Source organism: Pecten maximus, chromosome 1, assembly GCF_902652985.1.
Source record: "Pecten maximus chromosome 1, xPecMax1.1, whole genome shotgun sequence".
Taxonomy (NCBI): Eukaryota; Metazoa; Mollusca; class Bivalvia; order Pectinida; family Pectinidae; genus Pecten; species Pecten maximus.
In genome coordinates, this window is record NC_047015.1 from 10316721 (window position 1) to 10337912 (window position 21192).

General features: G+C 39.2%; 2 protein-coding genes across 3 annotated transcripts in view; one reads left to right on the forward strand and one right to left on the reverse strand.

The window, feature by feature from the left end:
- The window catches only part of LOC117324501 (cell division cycle and apoptosis regulator protein 1-like), a 39844-nt gene extending 26271 nt beyond the window's left edge, over positions 1-13573 (forward strand). For both annotated transcript variants that reach the window (XM_033880392.1, XM_033880402.1), the window contains exons 18-21: positions 7084-7244; positions 8627-8780; positions 12502-12741; positions 13206-13573. In XM_033880392.1, coding sequence (XP_033736283.1) covers positions 7084-7244; positions 8627-8780; positions 12502-12741; positions 13206-13450 — 800 coding nt within the window. In that variant the 3' untranslated portion in view covers positions 13451-13573. The remainder of the gene's footprint in view (positions 1-7083; positions 7245-8626; positions 8781-12501; positions 12742-13205) is intronic.
- A 4368-nt stretch (positions 13574-17941) lies between these two features.
- On the reverse strand, positions 17942-21192 carry LOC117324510. The gene is made up of 2 exons (XM_033880414.1): positions 21069-21192; positions 17942-20065 (listed from the first exon to the last, which is right to left on the reverse strand). The coding sequence occupies exons 1-2, from the start codon at positions 21078-21080 to the stop codon at positions 18020-18022; spliced, it is 2058 nt and encodes a 685-aa protein (XP_033736305.1). The 5' UTR covers positions 21081-21192; the 3' UTR covers positions 17942-18019.

The window sequence follows — 21192 nt, forward strand, 5'->3', positions numbered from 1 at the left end:
GTGTTCCTCGATAGATCTCATACTGATTGTTGTCTTTCGGCTGTCTTAGTGTTCCTCGATAGATCTCGTACTGATTGTTGTCTTTCAGCTGTCTTCGTGTTCCTCGATAGATCTCATACTGAAAGTTGTCTTTCGGCTGTCTTCGTGTTCCTCGATAGATCTCATACTGACTGTTGTCTTTCGGCTGTCTTCGTGTTCCTCGATAGATCTCATACTGATTGTTGTCTTTTGGCTGTCTTAGTGTTCCTCGATAGATCTCATACTGATTGTTGTCTTTCAGCTGTCTTCGTGTTCCTCGATAGATCTCATACTGATTGTTGTCTTTCGGCTGTCTTCGTGTTCCTCGATAGATCTCATACTGACTGTCGTCTTTTGGCTGTCTTCGTGTTCCTCGATAGATCTCATACTGATTGTTGTCTTTTGACTGTCTTAGTGTTCCTCAATAGATCTCATACTGACTGTTGTCTTTCGGCTGTCTTCGTGTTCCTCGATAGATCTCATACTGATTGTTGTCTTTTGACTGTCTTAGTGTTCCTCGATAGATCTCATACTGACTGTTGTCTTTCGGCTGTCTTCGTGTTCCTCGATAGATCTCATACTGACTGTTGTCTTTCGGCTGTCTTCGTGTTCCTCGATAGATCTCATACTGATTGTTGTCTTTTGACTGTCTTAGTGTTCCTCGATAGATCTCATACTGATTGTTGTCTTTCGGCTGTCTTCGTGTTCCTCGATAGATCTCATACTGATTGTTGTCTTTCGGCTGTCTTCGTGTTCCTCGATAGATCTCATACTGACTGTTGTCTTTCTACTGTCTTAGTGTTCCTCGATAGATCTCATACTGACTGTTGTCTTTCTACTGTCTTAGTGTTCCTCGATAGATCTCATACTGACTGTTGTCTTTCGACTGTCTAAGTGTTCCTCGATAGATCTCATACTGACTGTTGTCTTTCGGCTGTCTTAGTGTTCCTCGATAGATCTCATACTGACTGTTGTCTTTCTACTGTCTTAGTGTTCCTCGATAGATCTCATACTGATTGTTGTCTTTCGGCTGTCTTCTTGTTCCTCGATAGATCTCATACTGACTGTTGTCTTTTGGCTGTCTTCGTGTTCCTCGATAGATCTCATACTGATTGTTGTCTTTCGGCTGTCTTCTTGTTCCTCGATAGATCTCATACTGACTGTTGTCTTTCGGCTGTCTTAGTGTTCCTCGATAGATCTCATACTGACTGTTGTCTTTTGGCTGTCTTAGTGTTCCTCGATAGATCTCGTACTGACTGTTGTCATTCGGCTGTCTTAGTGTTCCTCGATAGATCTCATACTGACTGTTGTCTTTTGGCTGTCTTCGTGTTCCTCGATAGATCTCATACTGATTGTTGTCTTTCGGCTGTCTTCTTGTTCCTCGATAGATCTCATACTGACTGTTGTCTTTCGGCTGTCTTCGTGTTCCTCGATAGATCTCGTACTGACTGTTGTCTTTTGGCTGTCTTCGTGTTCCTCGATAGATCTCATACTGACTGTTGTCTTTCGGCTGTCTTCGTGTTCCTCGATAGATCTCATACTGACTGTTGTCTTTCGGCTGTCTTAGTGTTCCTCGATAGATCTCATACTGACTGTTGTCTTTTGACTGTCTTCGTGTTCCTCGATAGATCTCATACTGATTGTTGTCTTTCAGCTGACTTCGTGTTCCTTGATATATCTCATACTGATTGTTGTCTTTCGGCTGTCTTCGTGTTCCTCGATAGATCTCATACTGACTGTTGTCTTTTGACTGTCTTCGTGTTCCTCGATAGATCTCATACTGACTGTTGTCTTTCGGCTGTCTTCGTGTTCCTCGATAGATCTCATACTGACTGTTGTCTTTCGACTGTCTTCGTGTTCCTCGATAGATCTCATACTGACTGTTGTCTTTCGACTGTCTTAGTGTTCCTCGATAGATCTCATACTGACTGCTGTCTTTCGGCTGTCTTAGTGTTCCTCGATAGATCTCATACTGACTGGTGTCCAAGTATTCTTATGTGACTACTTAAATGCTGTTGTAAGTTTAAGACTACTAGATTTCCTTATGGATGACGAAAGTTTGTTGAAGAAACATATACATTTTTGTTCCTCATTGATCGAGTTGCTGAAATCTGATTGGTCAACATTATGTGTAGTATTTGAAGTCCATAGTTTACATCATGCTGACTTAAATGGTAACAAAATGGTATGGTTACAAAATGGTATGGTTACAAAATGGTATGGGTTACAAAATGGTATGGGTACAAAATGGTATGGGTTACAAAATGGTATGGGTTACAAAATGGTATGGTTACAAAATGGTATGGGTTACAAAATGGTATGGTTACAAAATGGTATGGTTACAAAATGGTATGGGTTACAAAATGGTATGGTTACAAAATGGTATGGTTACAAAATGGTATGGGTTACAAAATGGTATGGGTTACAAAATGGTATTGGTTACAAATGGTATGGGTTACAAAATGGTATGGTTACAAAATGGTATGGTTACAAATGGTATGGGTTACAAAATGGTATGGGTTACAAAATGGTATGGTTACAAAATGGTATTGGTTACAAATGGTATGGGTTACAAAATGGTATGGGTTACAAAATGGTATTGGTTACAAATGGTATGGGTTACAAAATGGTATGGGTTACAAAATGGTATGGGTTACAAAATGGTATGGGTTACAAAATGGTATTGGTTACAAATGGTATGGGTTACAAAATGGTATGGGTTACAAAATGGTATGGTTACAAAATGGTATGGTTACAAAATGGTATGGGTTACATGGGAGCATGATCTATAATCGGCTTACTCCTGTTATTTGGAAGTAAGGTACACATGCTCTACTCTATAGGTGACTACCACAGTGACTGTTTGTTTTATAGGTTCATACTCTACTCTATAGGTGACTACCACAGTGACTGTTTTATAGGTTCTTGCTCTACTCTATAGGTGACTACCACAGTGACTGTTTGTTTTATAGGTTCATACTCTACTCTATAGGTGACTACCACAGTGACTGTTTGTTTTATAGATTCATGCTCTACTCTATAGGTGACTACCACAGTGACTGTTTGTTTTATAGATTCATGCTCTACTCTATAGGTGACTACCACAGTGACTGTTTGTTTTATAGGTTCATACTCTACTCTATAGGTGACTACCACAGTGACTGTTTGTTTTATAGATTCATGCTCTACTCTATAGGTGACTACCACAGTGACTGTTTGTTTTATAGGTTCATACTCTACTCTATAGGTGACTACCACAGTGACTGTTTTATAGGTTCTTGCTCTACTCTATAGGTGACTACCACAGTGACTGTTTTATAGGTTCTTGCTCTACTCTATAGGTGACTACCACAGTGACTGTTTGTTTTATAGGTTCATACTCTACTCTATAGGTGACTACCACAGTGACTGTTTGTTTTATAGATTCATGCTCTACTCTATAGGTGACTACCACAGTGACTGTTTGTTTTATAGGTTCATACTCTACTCTATAGGTGACTACCACAGTGACTGTTTGTTTTATAGGTTCATACTCTACTCTATAGGTGACTACCACAGTGACTGTTTTATAGGTTCATGCCCTACTCTATAGGTGACTACCACAGTGACTGTTTGTTTTATAGGTTCATACTCTACTCTATAGGTGACTACCACAGTGACTGTTTTATAGGTTCATACTCTACTCTATAGGTGACTACCACAGTGACTGTTTTATAGGTTCATACTCTACTCTATAGGTGACTACCACAGTGACTGTTTTATAGGTTCATACTCTACTCTATAGGTGACTACCACAGTGACTGTTTTATAGGTTCATACTCTACTCTATAGGTGACTACCACAGTGACTGTTTGTTTTATAGGTTCATACTCTACTCTATAGGTGACTACCACAGTGACTGTTTTATAGGTTCATACTCTACTCTATAGGTGACTACCACAGTGACTGTTTGTTTTATAGGTTCATACTCTACTCTATAGGTGACTACCACAGTGACTGTTTGTTTTATAGGTTCATACTCTACTCTATAGGTGACTACCACAGTGACTGTTTTATAGGTTCATGCCCTACTCTATAGGTGACTACCACAGTGACTGTTTTATAGGTTCATACTCTACTCTATAGGTGACTACCACAGTGACTGTTTTATAGGTTCATGCTCTACTCTATAGGTGACTACCACAGTGACTGTTTTATAGGTTCATGCTCTACTCTATAGGTGACTACCACAGTGACTGTTTTATAGGTTCATACTCTACTCTATAGGTGACTACCACAGTGACTGTTTATTTTATAGGTTCATACTCTACTCTATAGGTGACTACCACAGTGACTGTTTGTTTTATAGGTTCATACTCTACTCTATAGGTGACTACCACAGTGACTGTTTGTTTTATAGGTTCATACTCTACTCTATAGGTGACTACCACAGTGACTGTTTTATAGGTTCTTGCTCTACTCTATAGGTGACTACCACAGTGACTGTTTGTTTTATAGGTTCATACTCTACTCTATAGGTGACTACCACAGTGACTGTTTTATAGGTTCATACTCTACTCTATAGGTGACTACCACAGTGACTGTTTTATAGGTTCATGCTCTACTCTATAGGTGACTACCACAGTGACTGTTTTATAGGTTCATACTCTACTCTATAGGTGACTACCACAGTGACTGTTTTATAGGTTCATACTCTACTCTATAGGTGACTACCACAGTGACTGTTTGTTTTATAGGTTCATACTCTACTCTATAGGTGACTACCACAGTGACTGTTTGTTTTATAGGTTCATACTCTACTCTATAGGTGACTACCACAGTGACTGTTTGTTTTATAGTTTCATACTCTACTCTATAGGTGACTACCACAGTGACTGTTTTATAGGTTCTTGCTCTACTCTATAGGTGACTACCACAGTGACTGTTTTATAGGTTCATGCTCTACTCTATAGGTGACTACCACAGTGACTGTTTTATAGGTTCATACTCTACTCTATAGGTGACTACCACAGTGACTGTTTTATAGGTTCATGCTCTACTCTATAGGTGACTACCACAGTGACTGTTTTATAGGTTCATACTCTACTATATAGGTGACTACCACAGTGACTGTTTTATAGGTTCATGCCCTACTCTATAGGTGACTACCACAGTGACTGTTTTATAGGTTCATGCCCTACTCTATAGGTGACTACCACAGTGACTGTTTTATAGGTTCATGCCCTACTCTATAGGTGACTACCACAGTGACTGTTTTATAGGTTCATGCCCTACTCTATAGGTGACTACCACAGTGACTGTTTTATAGGTTCATGCTCTACTCTATAGGTGACTACCACAGTGACTGTTTGTTTTATAGGTTCATACTCTACTATATAGGTGACTACCACAGTGACTGTTTTATAGGTTCATACTCTACTCTATAGGTGACTACCACAGTGACTGTTTGTTTTATAGGTTCATACTCTACTCTATAGGTGACTACCACAGTGACTGTTTGTTTTATAGGTTCATGCTCTACTCTATAGGTGACTACCACAGTGACTGTTTGTTTTATAGGTTCATACTCTACTATATAGGTGACTACCACAGTGACTGTTTTATAGGTTCTTGCTCTACTCTATAGGTGACTACCACAGTGACTGTTTTATAGGTTCATGCTCTACTCTATAGGTGACTACCACAGTGACTGTTTGTTTTATAGGTTCATACTCTACTATATAGGTGACTACCACAGTGACTGTTTTATAGGTTCTTGCTCTACTCTATAGGTGACTACCACAGTGGCTGTTTTATAGGTTCATGCTCTACTCTATAGGTGACTACCACAGTGACTGTTTTATAGGTTCTTGCTCTACTCTATAGGTGACTACCACAGTGACTGTTTTATAGGTTCATGCTCTACTCTATAGGTGACTACCACAGTGACTGTTTTATAGGTTCATACTCTACTCTATAGGTGACTACCACAGTGACTGTTTTATAGGTTCATACTCTACTCTATAGGTGACTACCACAGTGACTGTTTTATAGGTTCATGCTCTACTCTATAGGTGACTACCACAGTGACTGTTTTATAGGTTCATACTCTACTCTATAGGTGACTACCACAGTGACTGTTTTATAGGTTCATACTCTACTCTATAGGTGACTACCACAGTGACTGTTTGTTTATAGGTTCTTGCTCTACTCTATAGGTGACTACCACAGTGACTGTTTGTTTTATAGGTTCATACTCTACTATATAGGTGACTACCACAGTGACTGTTTTATAGGTTCATGCTCTACTCTATAGGTGACTACCACAGTGACTGTTTGTTTTATAGGTTCATGCTCTACTCTATAGGTGACTACCACAGTGACTGTTTGTTTTATAGGTTCTTGCTCTACTCTATAGGTGACTACCACAGTGACTGTTTGTTTTATAGGTTCATACTCTACTCTATAGGTGACTACCACAGTGACTGTTTTATAGGTTCATGCTCTACTCTATAGGTGACTACCACAGTGACTGTTATATAGGTTCATACTCTACTCTATAGGTGACTACCACAGTGACTGTTTTATAGGTTCATGCTCTACTCTATAGGTGACTACCACAGTGACTGTTTTATAGGTTCATACTCTACTCTATAGGTGACTACCACAGTGACTGTTTTATAGGTTCATACTCTACTCTATAGGTGACTACCACAGTGACTGTTTGTTTTATAGGTTCATACTCTACTCTATAGGTGACTACCACAGTGACTGTTTTATAGGTTCATGCTCTACTCTATAGGTGACTACCACAGTGACTGTTTGTTTTATAGGTTCATACTCTACTCTATAGGTGACTACCACAGTGACTGTTTGTTTTATAGGTTCATACTCTACTCTATAGGTGACTACCACAGTGACTGTTTTATAGGTTCATACTCTACTCTATAGGTGACTACCACAGTGACTGTTTGTTTTATAGGTTCACAAGTTGATTATGCAGTAATTAAGTTGGATTTGATATTGGAAGTTGTTTATTGTGATAGTGGTGTCACTTTATTTTTAAATTGAATATATAATTTACAGGAAAGAAGGAAAAAAAGAAAGAGAAGAAGAAATTATATACTAAGGACAAGGATGTACTGTTGTCATTTACATACTTTGACCAGAATCACACAGGATATCTGTTGGATAAAGATGTGGAGGAAATCATCCATACCATCGGTCTACAGCTGTCTCGCGCTCAGGTAACATTTCTCATGGATGTGTAGTATTTCTGGGTATAGATACATACCTCACCATTATCACAATTTCTGAAGTTTACAAACTACACATATCTTTAGCTCCTAGCCTTGGTATCTCACTTTCAGCCATCAACATCATATATGTTAATATTATACACATTATTTCTCTTAAAATTCGTCTATATTGTTCTAAAATTACGCAATATGAAACAATAAACAGTTCAGGAAAATTTGAACGACCGCACTGATTTTGTATAAAAGGTGAAGGCAGCGGGAGTATACTGGAATCGAGATTTCTGTTCGTCTGTCTGTAGACACATCTTGTCCAGACTGGTTGGCCGATTCCAATGACAATTCACACAAATAGAGAGGACCATGTGCAGATGTGCATGCAGCTGTTTAAATACCAAAATTTAGACAGCTTTTAAATTGTTGAGTCCGGTGAGCTTATCCATGGCGTGGCGTCTGTCGTCCGTCAACATTTGCTTCAAATCGCAACTAGTCGAAACGACATAAAGTTATGAATGGATTTGATCTAAATTTAGTCTGAAAGATCCTTGGGGGAAGGGGAATAGATTTTGCATAAATGGTTGCTATGACCCTCCATCCCATAACCAAGTATAGCATCACTCGACGTTAAGGGTAAACACAATTCTGATGTAAAAATAGGCCCAAGGGTTTTTCCCCACCCTTAGAAACTTTGTTTCTTTAAACACAATCATTTTGTAAAAACAATCTCTGAGGTCTTTTCACACCCTTAGAGAGTCTGGACGTCGTTATCACACCCTTAGAGAGTCTGGACGTCGTTATTTTAAAGCAGTTGGGATCCCCACACTATAACCATATATAGCATTGTTTGAGATTGACAAATAAAGCCACTTATTTACGAATTGAACATGAACATTATTTTGACGTATGGTCAAATCCAACCAGGTAAGCGATACAGGCCCCACAGGCTTTTGTCCAGACAACTCTTTCCAAAACTGTTGGGCAGATTCCAATGAAACTTTACACAAATAAAGAGGACCATGTGTAGATCTGCATGCAGCCGTTTCAATTCCAAATTTTTGTTGCATGGTAACTAGTCACTTTAAACAGGTTTTTATTGTCCAGACAACTTTTCCAAAACCTTTGGACAGATTTCAACAAAACTTGTGACTAAATTCTCTTTATTATAAACAACACATATTCCAGCCATTCTGAATTTCAGAAATAGGGACATGCACAGGTTATCCTAGTTAGCCTCTAAATAACAGTTCCAGTTGTCCATTGACTCATGCGGATTGCGGGGGTTATATCAGTCAGCCATCCTGGCGATAGTTCTAGTTTTACAAATTTTAATTCTTGTCTTGTTTTGATAGAAGGTGTGTGATCCTATATTCCAGGTGCGTAAGTTGGTACAAAAGTTGGTGTCCCGGGATGCCCTCAACTACAGAAAGCTTACAGATCGCCCTTTTCCTGGTCAGTCTGACAACAAAGAGGAAGCTGAGGATCAGACATGGGAACTAAAGATCAATGAGATTGAGAAATTGGCCATCGGTAATTACACTGTAGCTTTGTTTGCAGCTGAATCCCAGTCTTGTATTTTAATATCACTAAATAATTGATAATCTCCATCAGTTTACTGTTACAGTATTGTATGATATAAGCAAATCAAAATGATAATGTCTATTAATTTTGCATCATAATTTCCTGTACTAATACCATGCTTAATAATCAATATTAAAACATTTACGAAATCTTGGGTGATAGAACTTGGTATTTTACTGAATTAGAAATGAAATACAAATGCACTCATTTGTCCTACCTTTGATCCATATTGTTTTGAATATAGTAACAGAGTGTTATCTGTGTATTATCATGTGTTATATACCAGTATTACTTAAATGTTATCATATGATATACAGGCGTCAGGGGTGATATCAGTACAGGTGTTAATGTGATTAACAGGTGTGAGGGGTGATATCAGTACGGGTGTTAATGTGATATACAGGTGTCGGGGTGATATCAGTACAGGTGTTAATGTGATATACAGGTGTCAGGGGTGATATCAGTACAGGTATTAATGTGATATACAGGTGTCAGGGGTGATATCAGTACAGGTGTTAATGTGATATACAGGTGTCAGGGGTGTTATCAGTACAGGTGTTAATGTGATATACAGGTGTCAGGGGTGATATCAGTACAGGTGTTAGGGGTGATATCAGTACAGGTGTTAATGTGATATACAGGTGTCAGGGGTGATATCAGTACAGGTGTTAATGTGATATATAGGTGTCAGGGGTGATATCAGTACAGGTGTTAATGTGATATATAGGTGTCAGGGGTGTTATCAGTACAGGTGTTAATGTGATATACAGGTGTCAGGGGTGATATCAGTACAGGTGTTAATGTGATATACAGGTGTCAGAGGTGATATCAGTACAGGTGTTAATGTGATATACAGGTGTCAGAGGTGATATCAGTACAGGTGTTAATGTGATATATAGGTGTCAGGGGTGATATCAGTACAGGTGTTAATGTGATATACAGGTGTCAGAGGTGATATCAGTACAGGTGTTAATGTGATATACAGGTGTCAGGGGTGATATCAGTAAAGGTGTTAATGTGATATACAGGTGTTGGGGGTGATATCAGTACAGGTGTTAATGTGATATACAGGTGTTGGGGGTGATATCAGTACAGGTGTTAATGTGATATACAGGTGTGAGGGGTGATATCAGTACAGGTGTTAATGTGATATACAGGTGTGAGGGGTGATATCAGTACAGGTGTTAATGTGATATACAGGTGTCAGGGGTGATATCAGTACAGGTGTTAATGTGATATACAGGTGTCAGGGGTGTTATCAGTACAGGTGTTAATGTGATATACAGGTGTCAGGGGTGATATCAGTACAGGTGTTAATGTGATATACAGGTGTCAGGGGTGTTATCAGTACAGGTGTTAATGTGATATACAGGTGTCAGGGGTGATATCAGTACAGGTGTTAATGTGATATACAGGTGTCAGGGGTGTTATCAGTACAGGTGTTAATGTGATATACAGGTGTCAGGGGTGATATCAGTACAGGTGTTAATGTGATATATAGGTGTCAGGGGTGATATCAGTACAGGTGTTAGGGGTGATATCAGTACAGGTGTTAATGTGATATACAGGTGTTGGGGGTGATATCAGTACAGGTGTTAATGTGATATACAGGTGTCAGGGGTGATATCAGTACAGGTGTTAATGTGATATACAGGTGTCAGGGGTGATATCAGTACAGGTGTTAATGTGATATACAGGTGTCAGGGGTGTTATCAGTACAGGTGTTAATGTGATTAACAGATGTGAGGGGTGATATCAGTACAGGTGTTAATGTGATATATAGGTATCAGGGGTGATATCAGTACAGGTGTTAGGGGTGATATCAGTACAGGTGTTAATGTGATATACAGGTGTTGGGGGTGATATCAGTACAGGTGTTAATGTGATATACAGGTGTCAGGGGTGATATCAGTACAGGTGTTAATGTGATATACAGGCATCAGGGGTGATATCAGTACAGGTGTTAATGTGATATACAGGCATCAGGGGTGATATCAGTACAGGTGTTAATGTGATATATAGGTGTCGGGTGATATCAGTACAGGTGTTAATGTGATATACAGGCATCAGGGGTGATATCAGTACAGGTGTTAATGTGATATATAGGTGTCGGGTGATATCAGTACAGGTGTTAATGTGATATACAGGTGTCAGGGGTGATATCAGTACAGGTGTTAATGTGATATACAGGTGTCAGAGGTGATATCAGTACAGGTGTTAATGTGATATACAGGTGTTGGGGGTGATATCAGTACAGGTGTTAATGTGATATATAGGTGTCAGGGGTGTTATCAGTACAGGTGTTAATGTGATATACAGGTGTCAGGGGTGATATCAGTACAGGTGTTAATGTGATATACAGGTGTCAGGGGTGTTATCAGTACAGGTGTTAATGTGATATATAGGTGTCAGGGGTGATATCAGTACAGGTGTTAATGTGATATACAGGTGTCAGAGGTGATATCAGTACAGGTGTTAATGTGATATACAGGTGTCGGGGGTGATATCAGTACAGGTGTTAATGTGATATATAGGTGTCGGGTGATATCAGTACAGGTGTTAATGTGATATAAAGGTGTCAGGGGTGTTATCAGTACAGGTGTTAATGTGATATATAGGTGTCAGGGGTGATATCAGTACAGGTGTTAATGTGATATATAGGTGTCGGGTGATATCAGTACAGGTGTTAATGTGATATAAAGGTGTCAGGGGTGTTATCAGTACAGGTGTTAATGTGATATACAGGCATCAGGGGTGATATCAGTACAGGTGTTAATGTGATATACAGGCATCAGGGGTGATATCAGTACAGGTGTTAATGTGATATACAGGCATCAGGGGTGATATCAGTACAGGTGTTAATGTGATATACAGGTGTGAGGGGTGATATCAGTACAGGTGTTAATGTGATATACAGGTGTCAGGGGTGTTATCAGTACAGGTGTTAATGTGATATACAGGTGTGAGGGGTGTTATCAGTACAGGTGCAGGGTTTTTGCCAGGCATGTTTTGGGTCCGGTACACGGACCCATTCCCAATTGAAAATTGGCACGTATTTTCCCAATTTCGGTCTATATTTTCCCAATTCCGGTCTGTATTTTCCCAATCTCTGTTAACATAAGACAACCTAAAAATTTGGATTTATACGAGCTTCCAGTCATTATTTTGTCAACGTTAAAATGTTACCGTGAGTCATCGTGTTGTTGTTGGTTTTGCGATGCGCGCCTGCGCTGGATAGTCTTATTGAAGTCATATCATATCTGCGTTTGAATCGCCCGTTTAAAGAGGAGTTTAATGCAAAGCGTTTACGTACGTTGACTCGTTCTATTTACCGAGGTCAAATCCAGTACTGGACTCGGGACGATGTCACACAATTCCAAATATTACGCAAAGAAGATTTTGCTCAAAGATTCGAAAGATTTAATGAAAGTTACGAACTTTTTCAAACAAAATACTGGTAATTCCCGATCTGAAAGTCAGGCAGCTGCTTCAAACGATCTCCAATCTGAAACGAAAGTTAATTCAAGTAAAACTGAAAGCGAAACCACAGCTGCAGTAACACGTAGTGTTAATGTGATATATAGGTGTCAGGGGTGTTATCAGTACAGGTGTTAATGTGATATACAGGTGTGAGGGGTGTTATCAGTACAGGTGTTAATGTGATTTACAGGTAATAAAAGCTACATCCAGATGAGAGTTAAACAGGAAGAAATCCAGCAGTGCCCTACGAAGACTGCAGCTTTAAAGGACGAAGTGACTCCAGAAGAGGACACTAAGGAGGAGGTGACCGGCTTTGTTATGTACAAAGGGAGTGTACTAGACATCACCAGTGTGATGCAGAGGCTGGACAGGAGTGAACGTACACGAAACGAAATGGAGAAACAGATGCAAAACCTCACCACACAGAAAGGTAATGTTTAAACACAAATAGTCATTCTAAAACAATATCATTGTATGTCCTTTGTGCTAGAGAAAGAACATGATTACAAAGATAGAATTCGAACCAGGACATCTATTTGTCTTTAGGTTGCCAAGTAAGGTTGCATTAAATTCACTTCTCCAGGAGTTAGTCCTCTGTCATCAAATGTTGGACAAAGATCTTGTATAATCATTCAACAGAATGATGACTGTTTAGGACTTAGGCAGTTAAAATTTGTTATTGCTATTTCTAAAAATGTGCTGGAAGGATCTTTCCCTCAATTGTACATGCCCTGGTTTTAGAACTGATGATATTGACTGTCAGGCTGTTGATGGAAATTACCCTTTTGATGTTAAAGGGATTTTCTTTAAATTTCAAGATTGCTTTATCCATCTACCCGTTCAGTTCATCATCAGCACACATTACTTAATATTTACTATTATTTTGTTTGATAGACGGTTTGAAGAAGAATCTAGTCAGTAAAGATGATTCCTGCCAGAAGTTGGCTGCCGAAGTAAAACAACTGAAGCAGAAACTACAGAGCCAAGAGAAGCTAACAAACTTGAGTGACACAACATGCAAGAAATATCTATCTGCCTTGCAGGAATCTCGTACATATCTAACCAGTGCAGTAGACACCATTGTACATGCTCTCTCAAGTGACAAGGTCAAAAAGGAGGAGGAGTCAAATGGAAGTTGATTGTGTTAGAATAGATGTAAAATTCTGTAGGGTATTTCTTGAATCTAATATTAAGTACATAGATTTAAAAAGAAAAATAATGTATCAATGTTCTAAAGCAACATTAAAAGCTACATTGATGTGCAAATGTACCAGTGTTCTCACACAGAAACTGCTACATGTACATTGATGTACAAATGTATCGGTGTCCCCACAAAGAAACTGTCACATACATTAATGTACAAATGTATCGGTGTTCCCACAAAGAAACTGTCACATACATTAATGTACAAATGTATCGGTGTTCCCACAAAGAAACTGTCACATACATTAATGTACAAATGTATCGGTGTTCCCACACACAAACTGTCACATACATTGATGTACAAATGTATCGGTGTTCTCACACAGAAACTGTCACATACATTGATGTACAAATGTATCGGTGTTCCCACAAAGAAACTGTCACATACATTAATGTACAAATGTATCGGTGTTCCCACACACAAACTGTCACATACATTGATGTACAAATGTACCAGTGTTCCCACACACAAACTGTCACATACATTGATGTACAAATGTATCGGTGTTCCCACAAAGAAACTGTCACATACATTGATGTACAAATGTACCAGTGTTCCCACACACAAACTGTCACATACATTGATGTACAAATGTATCGGTGTTCCCACAGAGAAACTGTCCCATACATTGATGTACAAATGTATCGGTGTTCCCACAGAGAAACTGTCCCATACATTGATGTACAAATGTATCGGTGTCCCTCAAAGAAACTGTCACATACATTGATGTACAAATGTACCAGTGTTCTCACACACAAACTGTCACATACATTGATGTACAAATGTATCGCTGTTCCCACACACAAACTGTCACATACATTGATGTACAAATGTACCAGTGTTCCCACACACAAACTGTCACATACATTGATGTACAAATGTACCAGTGTTCCCACACACAAACTGTCACATACATTGATGTACAAATGTATCGGTGTTCCCACACACAAACTGTCACATACATTGATGTACAAATGTATCAGTGTTCTCACACAGAAACTGTCACATACATTGATGTACAAATGTACCAGTGTTCCCACACACAAACTGTCGCATACATTGATGTACAAATGTATCGGTGTTCCCACACACAGAAACTGTCACATACATTGATGTACAAGTGTATCAGTGTTCTCACACAGAAACTGTCACATACATTGATGTACAAATGTACCAGTGTTCCCACACACAAACTGTCACATACATTGATGTACAAATGTACCAGTGTTCCCACACACAAACTGTCACATACATTGATGTACAAATGGATTTTTACATGATAGTTTAATGTTCAATCTGGTTATAATGTAATCATGGTTGAAGTCTGCATCCGTTGTAGAAGGACTGATGATAGAAATGTTGGTAGATTGGTTCAAGGATAAATATATCCTGTTACCAGTTTGTTTCAAACCAGGACTAGGATTTCGTAACAAGTCTATGATAGGTTTACCAATTGGTTGATAGCTACATGTAGTGTATACTGATTTCCTGTACAGACTTAGGTGTCAGCATGAAGTTCTAATAGCAGACTGATTTGAAGCATTAGTCTCATGGAATACTGGAAAGCATATGAGGGGAAGGTGTTATTTTTTTACATTTGGTTATAACATTTTCATGACCATTTAATGTGAAATTGTGTTTTAAATTCACTGACAGAAAGTTATTTTTGATATGACGAAGTAATAATGCAGTTTATATGAATATTACTACACACCATTGCAAATATCATGCCTCAGAAACGTAAAACTTAAATGGTCACTCGAAATTGGAGGTAAATGAAATGAGCTTGACATACATTGGGGTGGGGGGATACAGGGTACTACTCGGGGATGGGTGAATACTGGGTACTGCTCTGGGATTGGGAGATACAGGGTACTACTCTGGGATTGGGAGATACGGGGTACTGCTCTGGAATGAGGGAATATGAAGTACTACCCAGGATGGGGGATATGGGTAACTGCTAGTCTGATTAAATAACTCTAGTTTGTTTATACGGTTTCTATGATGTAGTCAGATATTCAGACGAGAAGGATCAAACAAAGCTAAATTGAATAGTTGTCTAAACTTGGATCATTTCCATACTGTCAGTACTGGAAACACACTGCCCAGATTTAAACACATTTTCACAACAATACATGTATCCTGTAATGCCTTTTTAACATTTCTGTAGTGTAGAAAGTGATAATCAAACAGTGCTTTTTTAATGTTTTAAAGTTTCGAAATGCTTTAAAATCAAAATATTGAAAATAGTTAAGTAGTCCTACTCATGAATTTCTTACTTTAAAATATGTTTACACCTGAATGCAAGGAATATCAGTTCCGTTGGTCCACTTTGAAGTGGTCGGAGATGTGAAGTGTTGCTCTTTGCTTGTCACTCTAAAGCTTTGGTTAAAGAGTTTTTTTAGAGTTTGTCATACCCCTCATTGATAGCAATAGGATGTTTAAAAGTTTGCATGGAAGTTCTTTTCGTGTCAAACTTCAATCGTGTGTAGTCGTAATGGAAATTAAATTAATTATAATATTTCTTGCATTTTGATATGTTTTGGAATGTGACCTGAACCATGTCATTAAAGTGTGTGTTGTAACAATTTTTAATTGTTCACGAGCTCTACTGGATTGTCTTGGGAGCCTCTCAGAAATCATGGTATGATCTAAAAATAATGGGACAACAATAACTGGATGCCCCAACTGCTGACAGAACTAGTGCACAGAACATTGCTATGCTCTGAGAAATTCATTATTCTATTTGCTTTTAACTGGAATTTTTATTGCATATGGCTGGGTGTTTGGATGGAGCTATTGTAAAACTATTTCCTGATTAGAGAGTTTACAACTATGAAGCTGCATGGTAATGTTATATGTGATGTGGCATGTTAACCTCCTGTGTCGGTCATACTGATGGCGGTGTTCAGTGGGACATAATTATGTGTATTTTAATTCTCTGTCAACCTGAATCTGTTATTTGTTATATTTTGATATCAGAGAAAACTGGTCAGTATGTACAGCATGGCCTGTAGTCATCTGATTTTATTGCACTGACAACTGAATAAACATGATTTATATCTGACTTGTTATCACCCTCCCATCATCAGATATATTCAAAATCATCAGATATTCAAAATAACCTTTTTTTCCATTGTTCATCCTTAAACAATTCTGTATTTCGTATCACCAATATGATGATGATAACATTCTATATTTCGTATCTTCAAAATGACGATGACAACATTCTGTATTTCGTATCAGCAGAATGACGATGGAAACATGTATTTTGTATCAGCAGAACGGCGATGACAACATTCTGTATTTCGTATCAGCAGAACGGCGATGACAACATTCTGTATTTCGTATCAACAATATGATGATGATAACATTCTATATTTCGTATCTTCAAAATGACGATGGAAACATTCTGTATTTTGTATCAGCAGAATGGCGATGGCAACATTCTGTATTTCGTATCAGCAGAATGACGATGACAACATTCTGTATTTCATATCAGCAGAATGACGATGACAACATTCTGTATTTCATATCAGCAGAATGACGATGACAACATTCTGTATTTCATATCAGCAGAATGACGATGGAAACATGTATTTTGTATCAGCAGAACGGCGATGACAACATTCAGTATTTCGTATCATCAGAATGACGATGACAACATTCTGTATTTCGTATCATCAGAATGACGATGACAACATTCTGTAGTTAGAATCACCAATATGATGATGATAACATTCTTTATTTCGTATCTTCAAAATGACGATGGAAACATTCTGTATTTCGTATCAGCAGAATGGCGATGGCAACATTCTCTATTTCTTATCATCAGAATGACGATGGCGATGACAACATTCTGTAGTTAGAATCACCAATATGATGATGATAACATTCTATATTTCGTATCAGCAGAATGACGATGACAACATTCTGTATTTCCTATCATCAGAATGACGATGGAAACATTCTCTGTTTCGTATCATCAGAATGACGATGGCGATGGCAACATTCTATATTTCGTATCACCAGAAAGACTATGGCGATGACAACATTTTGTATTTCGTATCATCAGAATGACTGGCGATGACAACATTCTGTATTTCGTAAGAACTTACCGTTATAAAGAACTAACATACTAATGGAGCATGTTTATATTTAAACACACAACTATTGAGTTACCAAGATAATCTGTCATTCTATCTACACCAATCCGGTATTGTGTGAGTCGGCTCGTCAATTAGCAAACCCCCAAAGTAAAACAAGCGAGGTAGAACATGTTATTTAAGGCTAAAGAATTACGGGATTATCATCAGATACGGGATTATCATCTGATACGGGATTATCATCAGATAAGGAGATGTCTGCGTCAACGAGAGAATACGTTTGTAGGAAAGTGCTTGCATTAACAAACAACGCAATTTTAACATCAATGATTTATTTAATATTTCGTAACTTACAGTTAAATTAGACAGACTGTATTACTTTCCACATGGTGTCCGGGCTAAGGAAGATGCTTGAGAACAGATGTGTGACCACCCGCGCAAGTTGGATGATTGTCGCACTTGGTAATTGTAAAGATGGTGTGGTTGTGAGGATCGCCGGTCATTTCAATCAAGTGCTGGTGTCCCAGTGCCACGGAGGTGTATACGGACACCGTTTTTGCGCGAGTTACGTCACGGTATTGGTTGGGGTTCAGGTATATGTCGTGTACGTGAGGCCCTGGGGTGTGCCACGTGGTGTTGGACGTCTGGAAGTGCTCATCGTTTGGATTAAGCACTAGAGATTGGTTGGCCGTGTGTTGTCCAACTGCTGGTGGCCTCTCAAAATACTTCACATAGTCCTGCATATGCATGACCATCTGTTTGAGTGCGTCTATCTCTTTGTAGACGGCGTTGCCCTCGAAGTGCGCCGGGGCTATTGGGTACCTCAATCTTACTTTTCCAACACCTTCGATATCAGGAAGGAAGATGCGAGTACCCGAGGACCGGACACTCCTGACCTGGCCATGTTTGTCAAGGACACCTACTGCCTCCCTAGTTAAATCTGTGCCAGGTTTGAAGAATTCGTTTGGAGTGAAATAAAAGGCATCAGAGCGGGTACCGTTAAAGGCTTTGTTGCTGCTCATACCGCCATCTCGGCCATTGGCGTCTACCGAATTGGCTGGGTAGACTGTGGAAGGGCCGTGGTGGAATACAAGCTCATATGGGTTCCATTTATACAACGGTGTTAGCCAAATTATTTCAAGTGGAATAGCATATGTGTACCTGGAAACTTGGTCGGCACACACGCGTTTGTGGGTGTGTTGGTCAGTATGACATTGCCTGATGGCACGGGGTGTTATCTGGGGTTGTGTAGTCTGGGCGGTCCACAGGTTCTGGTCGGAGTATCCACGGTACAAAGTGTATATTTTTGAATTACCCTCCTGTTTATACTTCAACCAGCGGTGGTAATATCCAGTGTTCAGTTGAGTAAGGTTCGAATATTTCATATCGTATTCTGTTCTTTGAAAAGCATGGTCATTTAAGTTTGCAAGATAATTGTCTTTGCCTGGAATTTCCTGCATTATGTTATCTATAAGTCCTTGTCCGTATAGCCTGATGTCAAGTTTTCCGTGTCCAAGAGTGCTGTTGTACTGATGACTGCTGTGTGTGGGATTCAATGTAAACCGGGCCGCCTTGTTCATTGACATCTGATCCATAGTCTTCCTGTTCGCCAAACGCGGGCCTAGGTCATCCACAAGAGCAAAGTCTCCAAGCCCGAGTTCTGTTTTTATTGGGTTGCAGAGAATACGGTAGTTCCATTGAGAGTACACCGGTGTTCCATTCTTGACGTCTACAAGGGTGGTGGGTAAAAATCCATAGTTCTCCCTCAGACTCTTACCTCCGGTATAAGACGTAAATCGGATCTTTCTCTGTAGGTCAGCCCATCCAGCCGCATCCAAGAAGTGGCGGTCGCTATGGAAGGGTTCCTCTAGCGTCTCTGTATTTGTTGTCCAGCCTCCCTCTAGGTAACACATGGCGGGCTTAAAGTATTGCTTATAATCTGAGCGGATCTGAGTGTTCTGTTCCTTGAACGCCCGGAAGTACTCGCGCATCTCTTTGATCTGCTCCGCCACAGTATGTTTATTTCTAACAGATATCGGTACATCTGGGAACGGTAGGTCCTCCAGTGAGTTGTACGTCTTGGAGTGTCGACTTGGCATGCGAAGTTTGTAGTCGTTGTGCCGGGTGCGGAACTCGACTCCGTTAAGCACAGCGATAAGCTCACCCATACCCACAGTTCGATCATAGTTAGAGTGATCATGAATGGCTAGAGCGGACCGCTGAGTGATGGAGTCTGAGAAGAAGCTCCTGGTTCCCTTGTTGACGACCCGGATTTGTTTGACACCAGAGTCTCCGTCCGATCTTATTCTCTCCTCCACAAAGAGTTGCTGCAACATGAGTTGGCGGGCAAGAGTCTGCATGGTGTTCTTCAAAACGTTCAGATCATGGCCCCGATTTGCGCTAACTGTCAACACCGAGGCAGCTAGTACCATAACCAACAGCATCTACAACAGATACACCAAAAGCGTTAAATAAGAGGGATACGTAATGTATTCGTCACCAGAGCTTGACCAAGATCAAAATACCAGCATAGATTTATACAAAGGTCAAAGCATACAATGAGATTAAACTATTTGATTTAATTACTATCTCGCTCACAGTGACAACGAAAACAACTCTGGCATCCTTATCTCACAACAAATGTTAAGTTTTGTGATGAAACATCTGTCCATGTTTTGTCTAGCTGACTGCGACATGTAATATCGTAGTCAAGTAAAAACAAATGCAATAGAGCAATGAAGGTTGGCGGGAAAATTGAGTTATATAGAGACTGACGTAGTTCTTATTAAGAGATAGGCACGCGTTTCAATCTAAAAAAAATATCTTAAATTCATATCTTAAAGAGTTTGGCACACGTTTTAGTAGATTGTTCTTTATAAACCTGTAGACCTAAATTACCATCCCAAGCAAGTACCAGGATGCTGACTATGAGAATTAGTTTCATTTTTTTCCTGAGTTCAAGTCATTGTGAAGATATACTATACTGCCTTTTTGTATTAACAGGGACCTTGATCTTTGACCCTAAGTTCTGAAAATGAAACCATAAACAATTACTTCCATTACCGAAATATGAAATTGATCGGTATTGTCCCAAGAGAATTCCAAGTATGTATGTTTTTTATACAAAACACAACATTTGTTATTGTTAATACAAAACACAACATTTCGTATGCGTCTCGTTTGGATAATGTTGGACTTTCGTTTTTGGGAAACGGATAAAAAAATGTGAGTGAGTTAATGACCACACCGCTGCCGATGCTAATTTTCATCACAGTGAAAATGTTTTATTTATCTAAACTGCATTACCGACTACGAACACTGTGTTGTATATTTCATTGTTAATTGACTAAACATATTTGAATGGAAATTTACAGTAAAATATTATCATTACCTATTACCGACAAATTTCATTTCCGTCTTCAACAACAGAAAGCTATCCGTACTTACCTTGAGTGCCATTTTCTACCGCCTGAGAAGATGTGAAGTGTAGAGAGAGGTATGACTGTTTAAATACACCTGAACATGCACCTGTCCGATACGGAGTATCGGTTTGTCGCCCGCCAGATACCTC